Raw genomic sequence first — 23,309 nt, 5'->3', positions numbered from 1 at the left:
TTCAAGTTAGTTCTGATTTTTCTCCCGCTCTTTTTCTTTGGTCTCCTCTGAATCTTGTTCTGCTGGGGGAAAAGGGAGCATGTTGCAGTAATTTTTTTTTAATAAATCATGTTTTTAACATGACATTTTCCCTTGGTTATCATCCCATCTTCACTTCACTTGTAGGGGTGAATTCTGGCCCCTGGTACCCAGCTGCTTCTCCTAGGGTGGTTGATGTGCCCTTTGCTTTCTCACCCAGTATTCAAATTGGCTTGTTAAAACTCTGATTAAGGGTTGTTGAAAACACAGGGGTTAATTTGCCTTCCCAATTCTATCCTGAGCTGTTTGTGATTTCTTTTCCTCCTCTCTTGGTGCAGAATATTGCTGAAATCCAAGCGACGACTCCTGCTCAGGGTTAGGCATCATTGCTCTGTTCTCTCTTGCTTCTGATTTTGTAATTCTGTGCTCTTGGCCTTACTTTGCTCTTTCTGTGGATTTCACTTCATTCTTTGAGGTGGCCTTTGGGGAGTTCTTGCACCTTGGGAAACTTGTGTGAATCTCCAAGTTGCAGGCTCACATTCCCCTGTCTGTGCTGTCAGTCCGGGTGACTTTGGTGGTGTTTTCTCTGGCATTGTTTAACGCCTCCGTGTTGTGTTTATTCATTTACCCTGATGTCTCTGGGAACATTTTCCTGACAATTGCTTGTGTAATTTTCATTTTCGTTGCTGTTCCGCCCGTGTCAGCCCTGTGTGTCTCTCCAGGTGCTTCTTTGTTGCTGTAAGAAAAGTGTTCAATTTTGAGTAGCTCCTTCCAATCAATGCCTGACAATCCTTTCCATGAGGAAATTCTTCCTGATAGCCAAAATCTAAAGCTTAAATGAGTAAACTGAAGCTTATCTTGTTATCTGCACTGCTAGTGTGAAAAGGCACACGTGAGGGTTCATTGGGAGCTGCTTGAGGAAGGGGAAAAATTGGCTTTTTTCTGAACTAACAGTACAAGAAAGGCCGAACACTTGTGATTTTTGGTGGATTAGCTCAGGGTGAGACAGAGTAGTGAAATTTTGATTGGAATTTCAGCCTCCCTGCTTTGCCATCAGCAGAAGTGTGTGGTTGTGAAGGCAGTAAGAAATGGCTCTCTCAAAATAATTGGGTGTGCATACAGAATGCTGGGGCTGCTGACAACATGTACTTGCTTTTTGTCTCGAGTCAGCTTTGTACTCCAGCTCTTTCTTGGGAAGAATGCATGCCTGGGGATGGATTATGGCCTGTCAGTGTAGGAGGATGTATGGGAGGGCTCCTGCTTGCTGTGGGTGCTGCTCTTGGCTCTGTTTGGGTGCTCTCTCTCTCTATTGGGAATTCAGTTTTTACTGTACCTGCAGTGTCCCATACCCTGATAACAGACAAGCCTCTACAGCAGAGCACAGGAGGATGAAAGCTCTTTGCAGAGCTTTAAGAGACAAGGAATGAGAGTCTGGATGAAGGACAGCTTGTTATTATCTGTGTTGTACAGATCAGGAGCCAGTTAGGAAATACCTGATGTACCTCTGTTCACATGTAGCACCTTGGGCAGGTGCAGGAGTTGAAGCTGAATTTTCTGAGCCTCAGTGGAGACCCTTGACCATCTCAGCTGCTGAGCATCCTGTGCTTGGAGCATCTCTGGGCACAGGAAGGAGACATCTGGCCTTCAGAGAGATGCTCCAGTTACTTCTCCCTGGGGATGCTGCAGGATTGCAGCGTATGTTTTGCAGCACAGACCTTCCCTCGGGTGTCATTACCTTAAGTAAGAAAAAAAAGGGTAAATCAGCGGTGATCTGGAGGGAGATCAGTGTGCAGCCTTCTGTTCCTGTGCTAAAAACAGAGGGATGATTCTAGATGTCTTTTTTGGGGAAAGCTTCCGAAATGTGATGTTGTGTTACAGGTGTTCTCATTTGATCTGGTGCAGGTGAGCTGCAGGGACCTGCCAGATGATTTTTCAGTAGAATTGATGGACTTTATAGCTCTTAATCCTTTTATAGCTGATGGCTTTTCAGTGCCCAGACTTTCCTGTGTAAAATGGTTTCAGCCAACAGTGGAACTATAGCATCAGGACACAAACGTGTGCAGCCCTTGGTTTCTGTTCTGGTGAAATCATGTGGAATGGCCTGGTTTAATCTTTTTATCAATAATAGCTTTATTTTGTTGGTAATTAATAAAATTAGTAGAAAGCCTATCATGAGCCGTCAGGTCCAGGTGCATAAACCAAACAACAGAATTTAATTGGACTAAATTGGTGCAAAAAGCAGCAGTTTCTAGCTTGGAAAATACAGCTGTTTTCCACTGGAGCTTCACCCCATACTTATCCAAAAAAATCATTCCAATATTGACTAAACACCTATATAAATACGCCTTGCAGAAATAAATAACAATTTTTGAAAGCATTTGGAGGATCATAGAGCCCCTCAGCCCCCTTCCAGCATGCCAGGAATTTGTCCTGTCAGCATGTGTCATGTCCTATTGAGGAGGGAGCTGGGGAAGGGAAGGATTTCTCAGGATCTGGTGGAGCTGTGCAGATCAAAGCCATCATTAGGGATCGAGTCTGGGATGTGTGAACAGCAGAGAGGCACCAGCTGCACTTCCCAGCTCCTGCAGCCTCCCTGGGAGCTGGGAATTGCTGGGTGCTCAGGGGAGTTCTACCTCTGCTCAAGGTGCACATGAGCAAAGAGCTCCTCCATCCTCCCGGGAAATTAAAAAGCTCCAGGGAAGCCAATGAAACACTCAGTGCTTCAGACCTTGGAGAAAGACACCCCTGTCCCAAGGGGCCCTCTGGGATGTGACAGCTCTGGGATGTGCCTTGGCTGCTGTTGTTTGTTGTGATTCTGCCTCAATTCCAGCAGGGAAAATGAGCTGTGAGGCTGAGCTTTAGGTGGTGGGGCCAGAGGGTGGTGGTGAATGGAGCTGGATCCAGCTGACACCCAGAGGAAATGGCTTCAAGTTGCACCAGGGGAGGTTTAGATGGATTTTTGAGTGGATTTTGGGCCTCAAAATGGTGAAATTTGAAGGGGAAAGGACCCAAAATCCACCCAAAAATCCACATTGGGATAATGAAATTTGGGGAAAGGGACCCAAAATTCCTGGAATTTCAGGATCCCAAAAAATCCCCAAAAAATCCAGAGGGAAAGGTGGAAAAATGGTGAAAATCAGAGGGAAAATGGTGTGAAAATGGTGGAAGTTAAATGGAAAAAAACCCCAAAATTCACCCAAAATTGCACCCTGGGACCACAAAATTTGGCAATAGGGATTAAAATTCCTGGAATTTCAGGATCCCAAAAATTGGTGGGAGTCTCCATCCCTGCAGGGATTTAAAAGCTGTGTGGATGTGGCACTTGGGGACGTGGGTCAGTGGTGGCCTTGGCATTGCTGCAGGAGCAGTTGGTCCTGATGGTCTCTGAGGGCTTTTCCAACCTAAAAAAACCCATAACTCAATTGAAAGAAGACTCTGGCTTCTCCATTTCTCCTCTATCCTCCTCTGTTCATTTTCATGTTTGAAGCAATTCTGTGTTGTGCATCAGTCCTCTGTGTTTTTTTATTAAGGTTTTGATGTTTGGGTTCTTTTTACCCGAGATTTTCCTAATTGTTCAAAAATACAGGAACATCTCTGTAGTTTTAACTTGTTGTTTAAAAGAGCTTTGAAAGATTTGATTCTTAGGCCAAATATTTCATCCCAGTTTTCACTTTTGATCAATCTTGCATTGCTAAACCTTTTAAATGTATAAAGAGAAAAAAAAAAACCAACCCACTTTAGGCTGTGGTGGCTCTGGGCTGTTCTGCCAATGCTTTGAATTGTACTTGTTGACCCTGTCATGCTTTCAGTTCAGAGGCCTTTGGGGCAGGATCTTTGGTCCAATTTTAGCAACTTTATGATGGATTTGGATAGTGGAAGTAAACATTTAAAACCTCTGTAAAATTGCATCCTGAGCCTATAAATGAATAAATAAATCAGAGGCGTCTGTCAGTGTTGGCCGTAGTTCTTGGTCTCTCAGTCAAGGTTTATACTTGCTACTTGCAAAGAAAGTTCTAAACATTTGAGATTGAAAAAGATTAGAAAAAATTGGCACGTCTTCAGTAATTTTGTGTTTGTTTAAAAAAAAAAAGTAATTTATGATTGGCGAACGCCTTAATTGCAGTCAGAGCGAGGAGATGTGATTTTGCTCTGATTTCCCTTTCTTGTAATTTCTCAGCAGCAGCAATCTGGTGGAAGGGCAAGTCCTTGACACTGCAATTTGGTGTAATTATTCCTGCAAAATTCATGTACTTAGAAGCTTTTATATTAGTTTCAGATTTCAGCTCTGATAATGCCTCAAGGATCTTGGGGCTGGTGTTTTGTGAAGTTGGAGCTACAAAACTCCTGCTTCTGGCTCCCTCCTTGTAAACTTTCTTCATTAAAATAATTTGCATAAGTGAAGCTGCTGATGCAGGGAGGGGAGGGGGTGTGGGCAGGTGTTGCTGAGCTCTAATCCCTTCCATCCCACAGGGCTCTGGGGTGAAATATGTTGCTAATCACCCACGACAGCTCTAAGAGCATTAGTTTGCTGCAGTGAAATGACTTGGCTTGGTGTGAGGGCACAAAATGGGGCAGAAATGGGTGAAGTTGGGCCAGAAAATGGCAGAGTCCCATGGAGGGGTGTGTGTGTGTGGTGTGTGATGTGTTTATGGAGAGAAATCAAAGTTTAGGGTCACTCATTGCTTTGTCAGGTGATGAGGCTGAGCATGTGCATTAATTAATAACTGACTTACAGAAGGATTTGCATTGGGAAGAATCTTCAAGACTGAGTGTGATGGTGTGAGTTTACAAGTAATACATACATATATCAGTTTAGATGGTGTAATGATCTTTTCTGTCTTTCTGTGCTGGGAATTTGCCCCATGAACTGCTGGAACCACAGTGACCACGTGTATAGCAGCTCTTACAGCATTGAGAGCCCAGTCATTTGGAGAAGTATTGACTTCTGCTGAACTTTGAGCTGAGTGCAATCTGAGAGGAAGCAGAATGAAATGGGTTCAGTGGTTTGTGAGTGTTCAGTGTTTATTACCCCTGACACAGGAATAAATGAAGGTGGCTGTGATGTGGAGATGGGATGCTGGGAGTGCAGAGAGTGGAGAGGCACTGCCAAACCTTGGCAGTCAAAGCACTGGCCATGGAGTTTATGAATATCTGGCATTTTCTTGAAATAATTATTAATTTGGACGTGCCAGGAGACATCAGGAACTTAATGTGGCAGAGGAATGGTACCTGCTCTAATGACAAAGAGGAGAGAAAAAATAAATCCAGCTTTATTTTACAGACTGGAGAGCTGAGCTGATGATGTTTATGACCTGCTCTTCACAGTACAGGAAATGTTGGTAGAGTTGAATCCTGAACTGAGCTCTTAGTCTCTGTGTAGCTGCTGTTTCATTCTTGTTTTGTTTTTCTGTTCTCCTGTTTCAGGCTATTGGAGAATATATTAATGACTGGAACTGCTCATTTTTAATGCAGATGTGGTTCTTCAATGCTGGCCATTGTTTTCCAACCTGTGGTGTGCATGTGTGCACCTGTACACCAAATAACATCCCACAAGTCTGAACTCTTATTGATTTACAAGGAAAAAATCATCTGCTCTGATGATAAATAATTCAAAGCTCTTTTAAGATCCAGCAGTAGGAAGAGCAGTAGTAAGGAGTTTCTTGACCTAGTTCCAATAGTAGGAGTATTGTACATATTGGTACACCCCATTGCCTCATTCTTTGCCCTTTCCTCTTCTGAGTTGTGAATTACTTTCAGAAGAACTTCAGGGACAAAATCTGTGTGAAATGAATAGCAGAACGTTTACAGAATTGTGGAATAGTTTGGGTGGAAAGGACCTTAAAGCCCATCCAGTTCCACCCCTTGCTGTGGACAGGGACACTTTGCACTATCCCAGCTTGCTCCAAGCCCCATCCAACCTGGCCTTGGACACGTCCAGGGATGGAGCAGCCACAGCTTCTCTGGGCAACCTGTGCCAGGGCCTCACCACTCTCTCACACAGAAGAAATATTTCCTAATATCTAATTTAAACCTCCTCTTTGCCAGTTTGAAATCATTCCCCCTTGTCCTGTTGCTGCATGCTCTTGGAAAAAGTCTCTCTCCATCTTTGTCAGAAGTATCAGAGCGAGTGCTGATTGTTTTCCTCTCCTCTGTACATCCTGGTCTGGGCATATTCCCACATCCATTGGGGTTGTGCTCCAGCTGCCCTGTGGTCAGTTCCTCACTTCCAGTGGCCAGCCTTGGGCACACACACTCAGACACCCAGCAGAAGTTTGAGTTCTCGTGCTTGGCATGCTTCTCCTTGGAGTCCAGGCTGTCCCTGCTGTGTTCCTGGGAGCAGCAGGAGTGGCTGTTGTTGTCCAGTGCTGCAGCCAAGGACAAGTCCTGCCTTTGGCTGAGCTCCTCTCCGAGGCTCCTTCTGCTTTCTGCTCCTGCTGGAACTCATCTGAGAGGCAGGATCATAGATGCTCTTGCCTTACATGGCCTTTTCTGTGTTAGAAAGGACATGATGTGTTTTCCTCTGAGCTTTTCAGACGTGTTTTCAAGTAGATATTTTCCGCCTGTGCCGACCTTGGCACTGCGGCTGCTGCCTGTGCCCTGCCAGGCTGCTCACAGACAGTGAGAGCTGTTTCATTCCAGAATGGAGCTTAACCTTGAAGGATGCTTTTCATCAGTTTCTTTGATCAAGGCTGGAGTAACTACAGCTTCAAGATGCATCTTCAACAGACTGTTCAGCTCGTGCTTGAAATAAATCCCTTTTCTGGGCAGGTGGAGGAGCTGACCAGGTTAGAGCGACCTGTTTATGGTTTGATGAGGGTGCAGATCAGTCATCTTCTGCCTCCTTGGGGCTGGCAGTGTGCTCCAACCTGCTCTGCAGGCCTGGGGTGCTTGTTCAGCTCCTTCTTTGGGGGGCAGCTTCACCCAGGGGCTCTCAGAAGTGCAAGAACACCCAGCTGCCCATGCCCAGGCATTGCTGGGCATCTCCCTGGGGCCAGTGGCAAAGGGCTTCCCTGTGCTCCCAGTTAAACCAGCAATGACAGAATCCCACAATCACTGAGGTTGGAAAAGCCCTTCAGGACCATCAAGTCCAACCTGTTCCTGGTCCCCACCTTGTCACCCAGCCCAGAGCACTGAGTGCCACATGCAGATGTTCCTTGGACACTTCCAGGGATGCAGACTCCACCTGGGCAGTCCCTTCCAGTGCTTGACCACGCTTTCAGTGAAGATAAAGATACCCAGAAAGAGATACCCAGGGTACAAGCTGCATTTCTTACCAGGTTTTAGGCCTGACTTTGACTTCCCCTAAACATCCTTCAGTTGACTTGTGGTATCTGGATAGTAAATGGAGTGTTCCTGAATTTTTTGTTGTTTGCGGTTTTCTTCCTCTTTGAAATGAAAAGAATACATGAACAAAAGGTTTTGCTGCAGTCCAGTTGGATGTGCTTTTGTTTCTGAAGTCTCCCTGGATTTTGTTTTTAGCCAACTTTTGTTTCTGCTCCTTGTGAGTGCTGCTATTAAGGTGGATCATGCTGTGAACTGAGATGAACTCGTGCAGAAATGGCCACTTCTTGCATTAGTGCGTGGTTTGTGCTGATGGCATCTCTGGCCAGGGAAAGCTTTTCAGAAATGGCTGCATTTCTGTGAAATGCAGCTTTTAATCTCGGATTGTTTATGTGTAGGGCAACTAATGAGTCAATAGACTAAAGCAGAGAGGGAACTTTTCTTCCTGTTTGTGGGAATGTGCTAAGCTCCATTTTAAAATTTTCCATCCTTCTGAAGGATACACAGACTTTGCTTCAATTCTTTGAACTCCAGAGGATTTCTACCTGTAACTTCCATGTGAGAATTAGGAGGTGATTATTCTGGATAGTCATAATCCCCTCCATGTCCTTTATTCCTACTTATCCATATGGATAAGTAGCAATGATTTTAAAGCAGTGCGAGTGTTGAGGAGCTGGAACGTAGCACGGTCTCCTGCAGCCTGTGATCATTTTACAGATTTGTTCAGTTTCTGTGGCTGCAAAAGACATTTTGTTCCTTTGACGTTATCCATCAGACCAGAAGTATGGGATGTCAGCAGAGGAGGAGGAGGAGGTGCTGGAGAGGTTTGCTCCTTACACAATCACTGTTTTCCTGGGCGCCTCAGTCACATGGTAAATTTTCATTATCTTCTCCCATTGTCTAGACTGAAGATCTGTTGATGTAATTTCTTGCAGTGCACTCGTTGGAGCAGAGGAAAGCTTCCTTGATGCCATTATTATGAAAAAGGCTTATTCTCTTACTGCTGGTCTGGTGGTCAGTGGGAACGGGGACGGTGCCGGGGGGCGATGGCAGCGCCGAGGGGCTCGGGGAGGAGGGGGAGCTGTGTGGGCTCTGGGAGCTCCTGCCAGGCTTGTTCATCTCCAGTGGCTCCTCTGTGAGCTCAGAGGGGAGAGGGGAAGGTCTGGTCGGCAAAATTTTGGGTTGGATTTTAGGAAGAAGTTGTTCTCTGGGAGGGTGGTGATGCCGTGGCACAGAGAAGCTGTGGCTGTCCCATCCCTGCAAGTGTCCAAGGCCAGGCTGGAGCAACCTGGGATGGTGGAAGGTGTCCCAGCACATGGCAGGGGGTGGAACAAGATGTTCTTTAAGATCCCTTCCAATCCAAGCCATTCTGTGATTCCACAATCTCTTATTTACTGCTCCCTCTTCATTTAAAATCAGTATTTTGTTTAGATTGTTAAAATACACAGAGGGCAGACCCAGTTCTTAATGAACAAATAAACAGCAAGTTCGTCACTGAATAATTTATCATCTCAAACCTGATTAACAGTGTTCAGCCCTCCCAGTTCTTGTCTGACTTGATGTGGTGGTTGGCCTCCAGAGCTCTCGCTTTGGATCACACTGTTCAGAGATCCATGTTCCACGTGGGACTTGGAGATACACAGAGAACTATTAATAGGATTTTTTCCTACATGGGAGTTTAGGGCCTTCCAGCAAAGTCCTTGCCTTTATTATAGACTTTTTTCTGGTCAAGTCATTCAGACTTCGTGCCTCAGCTCCTCTGAGGAGGAGTGTGGATGCTTTCCTCCCTCCATGGGGGAGATGTTTGTCAGTATTTGGGAGGCTTCTCAGGATTTTAGTGATGGGGTCCCTGTGAGCACACAAGAGGGGATGTCCCTGAGGTCAGCAAGGCTTAGCTGCTCAGTCTTGCTGCTGCAGAAATATCACTGATATTTAATGGCCTTGTTTAGAGCATGAGTACTTTGTTCAAGGTTATTTTTATAATAATAAATAGTATAATTATCATAATAAGTAGTGTAATTGTAGTAATAAATAGCATGTATGGAAATTATTGATTTTAAAATTGGAAACAGAGAAAGTCTGGTGGAATTTTGGCTCGACACTGTGACAATAGAGTTGCTTTACCAAGTCCTAGCCCTGCTGGCCTGCATTGATTTTAAGATTTATATTCTTGTATTGTTGCCCATATGAAATTTTTATGGGCATTATATTACAATGAATATTGAAGTTACTTGACAAATAAAGGAAATCTTTGTTAATGTGGTTGAAGTGAGTGATTGTGACATTATAAATTAGGCAAAGTAGATGTTAAGTGCACTGCAGCCAAGCAGGGCCTAATGGAGCTGCTGTTGGCTCCTTGTATGGCTACATGGGGGTGACTTGGGCATTTCTTTTACTGTACAAGCTAAATCTGAGACAGGAATAAAGTGGTGACCAGGATGTCCCCTGGGAAGTGACCCCAGGGATCAAAAAGCAATTTCAAGTGACCCCTCTTTTTTTTTTCCCTTTTTTTCTTTCAGTATCCGCAGTGTTATGCAGAAATACCTCGAGGAGAGGGGTGAATTGACCTTTGACAAGATCTTTCATCAGAAAATTGGTAAGTCATGTCTCAAGAAAGCGTTATTTGTGTAGATATTTTCAAGATCAGTTTGGTTTTTACATTTCTCTGTGGTGCCTGCTGAGAAGCCAGTGCTGTAGATTGAGGAACACTGGAGGGTGGACAGGACTTGGTGAAACAAAGGTCTTCAAGAAGATGAAGTGTTGTGAAAGGGAAGAAGACAGAGCAAGGCCATCTGTAAACTTCAGGTTCTGGAAAACTACAGGGAAAATAATTAAATTATTTGGAAACATCGAGGAGAAAATGATATTACTTGGTATGGGCTTGTCAACAATGTAATGTGTCACATCAGTTAAACTTTATTTTTCTTTGCAGAGGTAATGAGCCTGTTGATAAGGGAGCAGGAGAAAAGATCCCAGATGTGTTGTCTTGACCCTCTGACATGGTGTTCTTGCTCCCAGCATGGGGGGGTGAAAACTGTGTGTGCAGGGGGTGAAACTGCTGGGAAAATGGACTTGTGGAGCAGTTAATCATGGAAAGGTGGATGCAGGGAATGGGAACATCAGAGATCAGTGTTCAGTTAGCTGAGTGCTGCAGTGAGGAGCCTCTGTGTCCTTCTGACACAAGGACAAACACTCCACAAACCAGGGGAGGGGGAAGATGCAGTGCTCCCAGGGAAATCCAGCAGTGTCCTTCCTCTCCACCTGTGCCAGAGCAATCACAAGGCACAGCCTGGGGACCCTCGGGGCAGGGACTTGGCTGTGACAGCCAGCCCTGAGCTGTGTTGGCTCAGCTGGATCAGACGACTAAATATAAAATCAGTGTTGTAGCCAGTGAGGCATGTGAAATAATCCTCTTCTGGCAGAATGTTGTGTCCATCCTGGCAGTGGATTAAAAAAATATACATGGACCTGCTGGGAAAAGTCCAGGAAAGAGCAGTGGGAATGAGCAGTCTGTTAAATCTGACCTACAGGGAAGTATTGAAATAGGGTGTGATGTGGGCAGTGGAAGGGAGAAGTGAGGTTGAACATGATTCAAAACCAGAAAAGCTGTTGCAGAAATGATGTGGTTAGTCCATTTTCTAGAGCCTTAATGTTTCAATGAAAAAAAAAAAAATTAAGATGTTAGTGGTAGTGTGGGTAATAAAGCAGGGAGAGGATTTCATGAGGGGCTCTTGGGATTTTTGGCTGGCAGATTTGAGGAGTTGGCTGGGATAGCACAGCTGCTCCTGTCCTGGAAATGGGGAATGGGCTGGGAGGTCCTGAGCAGGTCAGTGGTTTTATTCCTGTCTGAAATGAGGCTGTAGTGAACAAAGGACCTGATTTCCCAGGAAAAGTGGTGCAGTGGGGGCATCTTTGGGCTGGTTGTGTTTTCACTGGCCTCCCTTCTGGCTGGAGCAGAAATAGCCCAAAACCTTCCTGCTTGCCTGGCAGCGTGCAGCTCACTGGAGTGGGAGTTTTAAGTATTGTCAGATTAAAATAATCGATTTTCCTGTGTCTCAGAGCCATTGGAAGTCTTTTCCCTATGTTTCAACAACTGGAGTGTGGTCTGTACTTGTGCCTAAAACTATGACTTTTATTGTGCCCAAAACTTTTGCCATGTAAATGCAGATACCTTGTTTGCTTGCACTGACACCTCAGTGTGTGCTTCAGCTCCATTGCCTGTGCTGAATCATTAATATTTTGCTGTAGCCTGGCAGTTGCAAAATAAGCAGAATTTTAAGCAACCAAACACAGCCTGACTTCAACTGAGTCTCTTTGGGGGCAGTGAAATGAAGAAGTCTTTTTTTTTTTTTTTCTTCTCTATAAAAAGAGAAGTCAAACAGACCATCTTCTATGTAATGGATATTTCTATTTATGTAATTGAATACTTTTCATTACCTGTTACAGCGAGGACTGTTGCAGTTATTTTGATTAGTTACAGCAATTACAGTTGGGTAACTGGAACCTTGGAAGGATTAGATCTTTCTCTTTTTTTCCCCATGTTGGTAGTAGCCATTAAAGCTGGAATTTTAGAGCCCAGTTTCATTAACATTTTAGTTTCTGTGCACAGAGGAGAGGTTTCCTCCTCCTCTCCCCGGGTACAGTCAGAGCAGGACTTGCCCTGGGTTACCTGGAAATGAGAAGCAGTTCTGTGAATGCTGTGCAGGAGTTTCAGTTCATTCTGAAGCTAAAATAGGATTTAGAATGAAATTAAAAAAAAAAAAAGACTAAAGCTAAACGCGACTGTTTTTAACAGCAGACTTTGCATCACGCTGGAAAATGCAGGATTTCCTTTACTGTGGTTGTTCATTTAAATTTGATTGCGTTTTCTAGCGTGTTCTTTGCCACTCAATTAGCTCTGTTTCCAGACATTAGCATAATTGCTTGTGGTAAAGTACCTGCAGTTTTAGGCGAGCGTTCTGCTGTGAGAAGAAGTATGGGGAGGTAATTAAAACTCTAATCACCTTTTTGTTCTGCTCCTTGTCTCTTTGGCTGGGGGGGATGTGGTGAGACCATAGGTGGGGCAGGTTCTGGGTGTGCCAGTGTGGGCTTGGAGTCTCCATCAGCCTGGATCTCCAGGAATTCTGCTGGATCTTCCCTGGTTTTTCCTGTGATGATTTTGCTGAGGAGCCATCCAGCACTCCCTGCTTTATCCTTACACACCGACTACAAAATGCACCAAGCTCCCCATTTTTTTTTGCCTTAGCAACTGCTCTAGATGAGAACTGGTTTGTTTCTTATTTTATTTTTTTTATCCCCAGACCTAAATTTTTCCTCACAGCTCCAGGTCACTGGTTTTTGGTTTGTTTTTTTCTTCTTTTTTCTTGTTTTTCAGTATCCTTTCAAATGTAAACCCAGGCTTTGATCAGCTGTCTGACAGAAGGGCTCTGATGTCAGTATGGGTGTTTCCCTGTGCATGTGTCTAATTATGGTGCTGGTCTCATCACCTGCGAGTGTTTATTCTTAGTGAGCCCTAAAATCATTTTAGGGTCAGTGCTTTCGTGGTCCCACTGCCAAAGCTTGGCCCAGATTCCCTTCCTGCCAGGTGTGCAACTGCAGGGAGTCACAGGGGCAGCTCTGGCTTGGAACCCAAAACCTTTAGGATCAGGATAAGAGCAGGAAGCTCATCAGGGATGGAAATGGCCCGGAGGCTCCATCAGATTTGCACAAACAAGTCTGTCCCCGATTTGCATCCCTTCCCTCAGGAAGGCAGGCAGGCTGCTCTCATCCCTTGGTGCTGGCACTGCTGTTTGCCCCCTGAGTGATGCTCCAGAAGGATCTGGAGCTCTCTAAGAATGTCCTGGTGAGTCAGAGGACATGGAGCTCACAGAAGCACCCAGAAGAGAGCTCTGGCAGCCCAGCCCAGCCGGCTGTTCCTTCAGAAGCTGCTTCCTCCACAGCAGAAGCCTCTTGGGGAAGTACAGCCTGTCTCGAAGCCGAGTGCATAACCACCTTAGCTGGTTTTCTTTTACCACATCCTGTTTGCTACAACACCAGATTAGGAGTTTCTTTAGAAAAAGAGACGTTTTGAGAGGTTTTGGAAGCGTTCAAGGCCAGGTTGGGCAGGGCTAGGAGCAGCCTGGGTGGGATGAGATGGTTTGTAAGGTCAAACCAAACCATTCTGTGACTCTGGTATCCCAATATTCATAATTTACATGTGGAATCCACTCTGCTTCTCAACTGTGTTATAACTGCACGTGGAGTCCTTGTCATGTTCCCCTGCCCCGTGGGATGAGGACGCTTGGAGAGCCCCTGCCCTCAGAGGGCAGGTGGGAAATGAGCAGATCAGGGGCTGCTGCAGCCAAGGCCTTCAAGGGAATCTATGAGCTCATAATATTGCTTTGGAACAGGATTATCCTGGTTATTAAATGCTTTGGAGCAAACTTGCTGCCAGTTACAGCTCAGTGACTCTGGTGTCTGGCTCTGGGCTTTCAGACAAGCTGCACTGCAAGGCAGGGAATGGAGTTGGGTTAGAAATCCTGGGATGTGATCTTAGAGCATCCACAGCTCCACGCCTGGCTTGCTTCAGCCTTGGGTTCCCTGCTGACTGCTGGAGACCCTGGTGAAGGCCAGCAGGCTGCTCTCATCTCTGGAGCTGGGGGACGTGGCAGTTCCTTCACACCCTTCTGGGTTTCTCATCTCTTGCACGTTGGGGCTGGGGGAAGGATGAGAACAGGACGTGTTTTAGCTGGTTCAGCAGCTGCTCTTGCTGCAGTGTGAGTTTTGCACCTTTCCTAGGAAGTAACTTGCTTTTTTTCCCCCCCCCCCCGAAGGTGGCTTAGTTTTTTTTTTTTCTTTGTGAAATAGAGCTAATTAAAACAACTTGTAGTTGACGTAAGAAGTTACAAACCTTTTTTTTTTTTTTTTTTTTTCCTTATTTACCATCCACTTTCGCAGAGTGAGGGATGATCTTTCTGAGGTGATTCATTCCACTGTCTTCCATATCCTCCTCAACCAGCTCCAAGCTGGAGGTTTTCCCAGCAGGGGGGAAGCATTTTGCCATCTGCATCAGGGGCTGGTTCCAACCCACGGGGGTTTGTGGGGGCTCTCAGCCCCTTCCCTGCTCCCCTTGTCCTGATCCAGCTCAGCATGGATCATGTTTGTTCTGCAGCTCCTCAGCTGAGCTTCCAGAGCATTTGGTCTGTTTTGTAGCTCCTTCTGCACAGGGACTTTGGTCCCTGCCCTTCTCATTTTCAGGGAAATGTGCTCAAACTGACCCTGCTGGCTGCTGTTTCCTCCAGCTTGGTCAGGAACAACTTTCTGTTAAAAAACAAACCAACAAAACAACCAAAACTGGGGTGAGAACACCTACAGCAGGTTTTTTTTTGAGGCAGTGAATTATGCTTTCTGTTGCTTCTTTCTTTCTCTAGTTAAGGACTCAGATATCATTATTTCAGAGCTTTGGTGCTAATCATTAGATAGGAGTTTAAAATCTGTTGAGAAAAACATTCTTGCTCTTCCTCTTTCTGCTGGCACCGTGCTCCCTGAACTGCCTAAAAATAACAGGCTGGGAAAAGTGACTCCCTAGAGCATTATTTAAGCTATTGTTTAATTTAAGCAGAAGATCTATGTGCTGTTGGCATTCTGGACTAATTAAATAGTCCTCTGAGGAAATAACAATAAAGGCTATAAAACTTGGTCGGGAGTGAAGAAAAGCACCTGAGTTTTTGGCTGTGAAGTGAGCAGGGATGACTTTTCTGAGCTGGATCATGAGCACTGTGATAAATTTGCTCTGTTCTGGTACTTTGATGTTAAATAATGTGCAGCCAAGTATCAGGGACATCGTTGCTTGGTGAGTTTTCTGTAAAAGCAGGGGCACAGGTCGTTTCTGCAAACTGGTTTTATTCTGAGGTTCTGCTTCTGACCTGGCAGCCACCACACAGAAGTAGTCACCACCAAAATTAGGAAGTTGCCTTCCAAACAAAAAATTGCATTTTAAATGCTGTTTGAAGACTGATCTTCTTCTTTCTCATGGTATTTGTAATTTTCAGTACAAGATCAGCCTGGGATGTGGGGTTGTGGACAGGCTGCTGGAGGCTCTCAGGGGCTGTGGAAGCCCCTCTGTCCCTGCACAGTTCTGTGATCTGTTAAAAACAACACAAGAGCCCAAACCACAAGGAGACATCGGAAACTGTGTGGCTGCAAACTGAAACAGAAACTGTTAATGTGAGATATTTCACAGGGGATCTGCTCCTCACACCATGCTCTGCTTGTACCAAACAAGGACGGGGGCGGGAGGGACAGTGAAAGAGAAAATCCGTGCTCTGAGCCTCCTAAAAGTTGGTCTGCTTTTCTGTTGGCAGTGTTTTTTTCACCAAATGAGTGTTAGATTTAAGATCTCTTTATTATGTCATCATTTTCAGTGTTACTGGAAGCTCCATTTCTTTCAACACCCTCTTGTTTTGTGGTAAAATAAAGTGAGACTTGGCATGATTTACTTCGAAGATCGTTTTGAGGGGTGTTGCTGAAGCTCCTGCTGTAGATTTTATGTGCACTGGAGTTGTCTGTATTGGTGTCAGGGATAAAGAGTATCCAAAGGCACTACCAAAATGCATGTATTCATTTTGGATTTTCTTTTGATGAGAAATAATTGAGCGTTTCTTTGTTGGGCTTCAGCCTGATCTCCCTTTGTGGGGGGTTGAAGATGCTGTGTTGTGTGATTTCCCAGGGGGGCTGCAGATTAAATCTGAGCTTTAAAATAGGAAAAATATATGCCCTATCATCTGGAACATCCCATGATGGATAATGTACACATCCTGGTAGATTAGCATTTATATGCAGTGCAGTTGTTGGAAGGTATAAGGCATGGGGAGAAAGTCTTTATCTCAGCAGAGCAGTGCAATGAGACGGTTTTTGGGTTAAATTATCAAGAATTCCAGGCAAACTGGCAATTTTGAACTGAAGTAGTAACATAGGAGAGAAGAAGAGAGTGTTAAGGAATATCACTCTATAATAGAGAGAACAAATTAGAAATTATTTGCATGACATTTCCCTTGGCTGTTTCCAGGGAAGCTTCAGAGAACACACACAAACACAAGCACCTGCCAGAGGTGTGTTTGCTTTGCCCCTGGAATCCTGTAGGAAAATTCATTCCTTTTGGATCAGGAGGGCCCTGAGTGGTTGGTTCAGCCCTTTTCAGCCTTTTCTTGAGCTCTCTTTGCCTCCATGTGAGGGAGGTTTAGGCTGGGTTTTAGGAAAAGGTTCTTCCCCCAGAGGGTGCTGGGTGCTGAACGGATTCCCCAGGGAATGGGCACAGCCCTGAGGCTGCCAGAGCTCCAGGAGCACTTGGACACTGCTCTCAGGGACAGCCTGGGATTCTTGGGGTGTCTGTGCAGGGCCAGGAGTGGATGATGATCCTCTGGGTCCCTGCCAGCTCTGGATATTCTGTGATTAACGCTGTGCAAAGTGGCTTCCATCCCAAAGGTGGTGTTCTCTCTCTGCTTGGCCTCACTTGAGCTTTCTTCACCCCTTCCTGGTGGAATCTTCTCCTTGTGCCCCACCACTGTTCACACACAGTCCTGATTTCCTCTTCTTCCCACCCTGCAATTCCTCAGTCAATCTGGAACAGTTGCACTCCCATGGAGTTTTTATCAATGTGTCTTGAAACAGTTCACAGCTAATTAAGCCTCTGCACACCACCGGGAAGTAGGGCAGTGTTGGTTTGCCATGTCTGAGGTGGCATGGTAACAGCTTTAATGAGCTTTACCTGCATAGCTGTAAAAGCATTATTAATATTGTTAATAAAGCAGATTCTCTGGGCCTGCCAGTGCTGCTCATTCCCCTCAGTGGGATCCCTCAGCACTGACAGCTCAGAACCAGCACCAGTCAGTGGAATCTAAATTACTGGAGCTATGAAGTGTTCTCTCTTTCAGCAGTGCATTGAAGGGATAGAGAGGTCAGAGGAGCTGGAGAGCTCTGGCTGTCAATTACCCCATTTCCAGATCCTTTCATTGGTCCATACAACATTTCCTCTATAAATAAATGAATGTGGGCAATGCACCTGACAAAACCCCTTCCCTGACAGTGTCCTGTCCTGCCAGGGCCTCTGGGACATCCTGCTGTCACCTGTGTGTCCATGGAGGTTGGATAGGTGGGGTCAAAAACATGCAAACCAGTCTTTTAGTGTTTCTAGATACTTGTGCCCATGATTTCTGTGATTTAAAGAGGAAGAGCAGCAGAACCATCTGTGTCTGAGCCTCCAGCTCACAGCAACTTTCTTAGAGTGCCAGAATGAACCAGAGGAAGAGTCAGAAATTCCTGCAGCAGAATCAGCTGGGCTCTGTCTCTGTTGTTTTAGTGGTTTTGCTGCTCTTTACCTAAGTGCTGTGTGTATTTACTGACTGAATACTGCTGCCTTTGTGTTTTGATTTTGACCACAGCACAACAGTTCCTCGATGCTCTGGCTGAACAATTTGGCCCTTCACAGTGGTTCAGATATTGAGCAGAGCTTGCTGAGGCAAATGCTGGCACCAGGGGCTTGAGAACACCCTTTTGTTGTGGAGTTATTCCATGTATTCATCAAATGATTCTGTCACCTTGCTGCCACTAAAAACCACACCTGGATTTAGGCCCTTCCCGAGGAGCAGAGCTGCATTTCCCAGTGGAGTTTGTGTGTGTTCAGTAATTGGTAACAGTGAAATTCTCAGCTTGGAGCAGGGCAGAAGGAAAAGTGTGTTTCCCAATAATAAAAAGGGATGTTGGCTTGTGTTATGTAATTAATGTTAAAATGTTTATAATGGAAAAATACTGGTCAGGAAAACAACTTTCACATCCTTGGTAGTGCCTGAATTGTGATGTGAGGAAAAAACAGAGGCAACAAAGCCCAATCCACCACCAGGAGGTTTTTTTAAGCTGCTCCTGGTTGTTAGCTTGCTGGTACCAGCTATTACCAGAGTTTCTTCTGGTTACAAGTGAAGAAAAAAGAAAACCTCAAGTGCTGTGTATTCCTTGATGGGATTTAGTGAAGGAATTTAATCACATTCTCTGTAATAACTGATTGAAATGAAATGCTTCTATTCTGTGTTTAGTGGTCCTTTTAAAAATCAGAATATTTTTGTGTATTTCTGTTTAGTGTTTTTACTTCTCCATCTTATAGAGGAGCTTTTTCTTGTGTAAAACCCACTTTTTTCTTTCACCTTTGATGTGTTGAATGCCTTTGATTTTCAACTTCAGTCAGCTGGAATCTGCATGTTAAAGGAGACCAGAATATGAAGGGTACATAGTAAATATGGTTCAGAGCTAAGTTTTCCCCATTATTTTCTCTGCATGGCTTTAAAAAATGATTGATCACACATTCAGTATTCAGAGCTACTATTTCATGAGGATATTCAGAGAATCCCTGAGTGCTTTGGGTTGGAAAGGACCTTAAAGCTCATCCATTCCACCTTCCCCTATCCCTTAGAGCTCCATCCAACCTGGCCTTGGACACTTCCAGGGATGGAGCAGCCCCAGCTTCTCTGGGCAACCTAAATAAGGATAATTGAGTAAAGCTTTCAGTAAATCTGTGTATTCACTGCTTGACATGCTCTACCTGGCTCAAGCTTTTGAGGTTTGACACAGAATTTGTGAATATTCCTCCATTATGTCCCCAGTGTCAGTGCTGGAGGAGCAGCTCAGCTCTCCTGCTCCTCTCCCTGCAGGAATTCCAGGCATGCACAAGTCTGGTGTTTAGAAAGAGGCCTGACCAAGCTTCAACAATGATTTTCCCTGGGTGAAAAGCTATTGGAGAACAGGCCTGGAAATAAGAAGTTTTTCTTTGACAATACTTAAAACCTTTTAGCCAAAGCTTATTTTCATCTAATGATTTCTAGACCTCATTAAACAGGCTACCTGGCAACTTGCAGCCTAATTTTGAGCTCAGTTTGGTTCTGTTCTGGGGAAATTATTCTGTTCTCCTCACCACTGGATGCACGTCCTCATGAAAGACAGTTTGTTCTTTTCCCCTGCTTCCTATGCACAGGAATATGTTTCAGTCTGTTATAATGTATTATTTTTAATGCAAAGGGAATGAACATTAGGCTCAATTAGGAAAGAATGGAAAAGGGAAAGGAGAGTAGTGGAATGTGTGATGCTTTCTGGGCTGGGAGGATTCTTGTGGCTTTTGCACCTTGCCAGAGCACAATTCCTACACAGTTTTCCCTGGTGATCTTTGTTCCTGGAGAGGGAAATTGGTGGTTCTCTCAGCTGTGGAGCTCTTAGGTGGCCTGAATTACTCTGTGCTGTGTCAGCTCTGTGTGGGCACTGCACAGAACAGGAGTCTGAGCCTGGCCTGGTGTTCTGTGACAATTGCAGGCTGGTGGGAATCACAGGTTTTATGTGGTTTTTTGAGACTTTGTCCCAGTGTTTGTGTCTGTGACCCAGATCTGTTCCTGGTACTGATGGAGCTGAAGGTCACTGAGGGCTATTTCAGGAGGTTGAAGACACCCACAGCTGGATTTAAACACAGCTGTGCTTTGCTGTCCTGTGGCAGCTCTACAGGGAGACATTCCTGAGGAGGAGATGCCCCAGAACCCCAAAATCATTTGGGTCAGGAAATTCCTCCCAGAACCATCGAGTCCAACCTGTGCCAAATCACCACCTTGTCACCACTGAGTGCCACATCCAGGATTTCCTTGGACACCTCCAGGGATGGGGACTCCAAAACTCCCCTGGGCAGCCCCTTCCAATGCCTGACCACCCTTTCTGGGAAGAAATTCCTCCTGATTTCCAGCCTGACCCTCCCCTTGGCCCACCTTGGTGCAGTGTCCTGCCAGGGAGGTGCAGAGAGCAGGATGTGAGACATCCCTCTGGCCGTGGCTTCTTGCTGTTTTCTGAGCTCACCAACAAGAAAGATCATGAGCCACATCTTGGAGGGGCTGAGATTGGGGACCTTCAAGTGTCCTGAGCAGGGACAGAGGCTGTGCTGCAGCCTTGAGCACCATCCCACATTCCCAAAGCTTTTCCTGGCCAGGAAAGGAGCCCATGTCTGGTGCAGATGTCACTGCTGCTTTGTTTGTCAGGGCTCTGTATTTATACACAGCACGTTTGGGGAGGATTTGGAAGCAGCTTGATATTTTTGTTCTCTAATTTGCTATTTTGCCTACTAGAAAGAGGCTACATCAGCGTTTTGGACCACGTTCAGGCCTGCTGTAAATAGATGCAGCTTCCTTTCAATCAGTGACATTGTGAACGCTTCTATCGGGGCTAAACCTGGCTATTTTTAGCTCTGCTCTCTCACCTAGTCACTCCTGTTTGCTTTAATAAGGTTTTTATTTACTCCTGTTAAAAGGTCACTTGAATCTGATGCTCATAAAATTCCAGTTAGAATTAGGTAAGTCGTTTTCTCCGAGTGTTTTACATGGAGTTCCTCGTTGTTGTTCTGTTTTATTTTATTTATGATTCCGTGCTCTCAGCTAACTGACAGGGATGAGGAGGTGGTGCTGTGGTTGCAGGTGACCTTTAGACTGCTGGAGGAGGCAGAGGCCACTGCTGGCCCCTGTGGCTGCTGCCCTGGGGGGAATTTGGCAGGGCCACAGACAGGAAAATGTCACGGAAATGGGAAATGAGAAGGTGGCTTTAATCCTGCTGAGTGGCCCCAGTGTGGCCACATCTGGGCTGTGGTGTCCAGTTCTGGTCTCCACTGCTCAAGAAAGAGCTCCTGGAGAGGGTCCAGTGGAGGCCACAATCATGATGAGGGGTCTGGAGTGTGTGGCTGGTCACCAGCAGCATTTGTGTTCTTTGACTGTGGGAAGGGCTGAATTCTGGAGACAAAAACCAGGGGTGGAGGGATGCTGTTGATTAGAGTCAGGACTTCATGCAAAATTCCTGTGCTCATGCTGGAAAAAACCACAATTATTTGAAATAAATACTGAAGTAAACATTCATGTTCTGTTTCCAAGAGATGGGTTAACTTGGTTCCCCTCCTTGTGACAGGGACCTTGTCCAGCTGGGGATGAGCTCTGTGGGTACCTGGTTGTGGGTGAGCTGCCTGACCTGAATCTGCTCTCCCCACCAGCCCATCCCTTCCTGCTTGTGAGCCTCTGCAAACCTCAAAGGTGACCTTCATCCCTCCTTGAAAGACATTTTGCCTTGGTAATTAAAGTCAGTGTAATTCATGGCACTTGGCAAATTTGTCTTGGGATTGTAAATACAGAGCTAAAGGGGAAAATGATTGTCCAGAGGCTGGAGCCCAGAGGAGCTGGGTGCTGCCTCACATTCTGTGTGTGTATTATTGCTCTCATCCATCACTTTGGTGTTGCCAGAAGAAGCTCTTAAAAAATATTTTTCCTTTCCCTTAACAACCAGTGATCTGGTTGTTGCAGAAATTATATAGTTATAGCAGAAGGAAAAGCTGTCAGCATCTTTATTTCATAAATAATTGCTGGTTCTTTTTAGCTGTTACTTAACGCTATCATTTTATTAATTCCTGCTTTCTGTTCCTGGGCTTATTTTTCTGTGTGCTGTTAACTGTGCTTATTGTGCTCCTCGTCAGCTCCCCCTGAACTTCTTCAAACTCCTGTCACTTACTCAATGCTGCATCTGTCACTTCGTTGTGCCATTATGTGAGAGCTGCAGTTTCTGGCTGATCATTTTTCACTCAATCCAAGAGCAGCAGTAAAGGAGGAGATTTCCTTTGTGCTGCAGGGGAAGTGCAGGGTCTGTTGATAGAATGGGAGGTCGAAATAGAAACAATTCCAGTCTGGGGAACATTAGGCTCTAATTGGATTTGTCTGAATTATAGAATCACTGAATGGTTTGGGGTAGAGGAGACCTTAAAGATCATCCATGGGGTAGGAGCATCTTCTACTATCCAAGGTTGCTCCAAGCCCTGTCCAGCCAGGCCTTTGACACCTCCAGGGATGGAACAGCCACAGCTTCTTGGGGCATCCTGTGCCAGGGCCTCGGCACCTCACAGAGAGTGATTTATTCCATATATCTCACCTAAATTTCTATTTCAGTCTGAAGCCATTCCCCCTTGTCCTGTCACTCCAGTTCCTGATGCAAAATCCCTCTCCAGCTTCTTTGTAGCTCCTTCAGATCCTGGAATGTGCTGTGAGGTCCCTGCCCAACCTTCTCTTCCCCAGGCTGAGCAGCCTCAGCTCTCAGTCTGTGTATTTTGGGTATATCTGGGTTTTTGCAGTGCAGTGCCAAGGGGCCTCAGGGAGGAGCAGCCCGTGTCCTGTGGCTGCATAAGCCTCTGATTGTTCCCCGTGCCATGGGCTTGGGAACCTCTTCTTTCTCTGCCATAATTAAATTTTAAAAGTTTGGAAAATAGTAAGCAGGGCTGGAATGTTTGGCGTGGCCCTGCTGGAAATGTGTGTTGGTATATTTTCACACTCCTCCCACAGTTGTCTTTGTGGTTTATTGTTGTGTTTTGTTTTTTTGTTGTTTGTGGGTTTTTTTGGGCACCAGCCAGGAGCTGGGACCAGGCCAGGGATTTTTCTTTCACTGCATTCAGAGCTGTTTGTGCCACTCTTCAGTCTCTTAATTACCCAATCTTTGGTTCATTGTCCTAGAAAAGTTCAGTCCATTCAGCAGGATTCTGCTCCGTGCTGCTGCTGGTTCTGTCATGTGGGAAATAAGGAATATTGAATCAGCTCCCAAAATTTCACTTTTTGCCCTCAAAAAGCCAAGCTGGCAAGGAGAGGTGGAGGTGCATGGTCTGGCTGAGGAGATGGGGGACTTTGGGTGGGTTTGGCAGTGATGGGGACATTTGTGACACAGATTGCTGTGTGAAATTCCAGGGGAGCAGGTGCCAGCTCAGAGGCAGGGAAAGACAGAGCTTCCATGGGATGAGGCTTGTGACAGTGCATTAAAATGCTCCTAATGGAAGATTCTCATCTGCAGCCTGCTGGGGTCATGCTCTAAATTACTTGCAAAGGAACTGTAAAGACCCTGATGTAATTTATTGAGCAATAAAACCCATTAGAGGTAACATGAACCGGTAATTCTGAAATGGGAGTGCAGAAGAGGTTGTGCTTCATCAGTGAAAT

The 23,309-nt window shown here is 45.4% G+C and overlaps 1 protein-coding gene across 1 annotated transcript in view; it reads left to right on the top strand.

The window, feature by feature from the left end:
* Window positions 1-23,309, top strand: part of GRK3 (G protein-coupled receptor kinase 3) — a 61,045-nt gene that overhangs the window by 3,926 nt on the left and 33,810 nt on the right. The window contains exon 2 of the mRNA XM_050980513.1: window positions 9,819-9,895. Within this exon, the coding sequence (XP_050836470.1) occupies window positions 9,819-9,895 (77 nt within the window). The remainder of the gene's footprint in view (window positions 1-9,818; window positions 9,896-23,309) is intronic.

This window comes from Serinus canaria, chromosome 15 (assembly GCF_022539315.1).
Source record: "Serinus canaria isolate serCan28SL12 chromosome 15, serCan2020, whole genome shotgun sequence".
In the NCBI taxonomy this organism is placed as follows: Eukaryota; Metazoa; Chordata; class Aves; order Passeriformes; family Fringillidae; genus Serinus; species Serinus canaria.
This window is presented reverse-complemented; position numbering and strand designations above follow the sequence as displayed.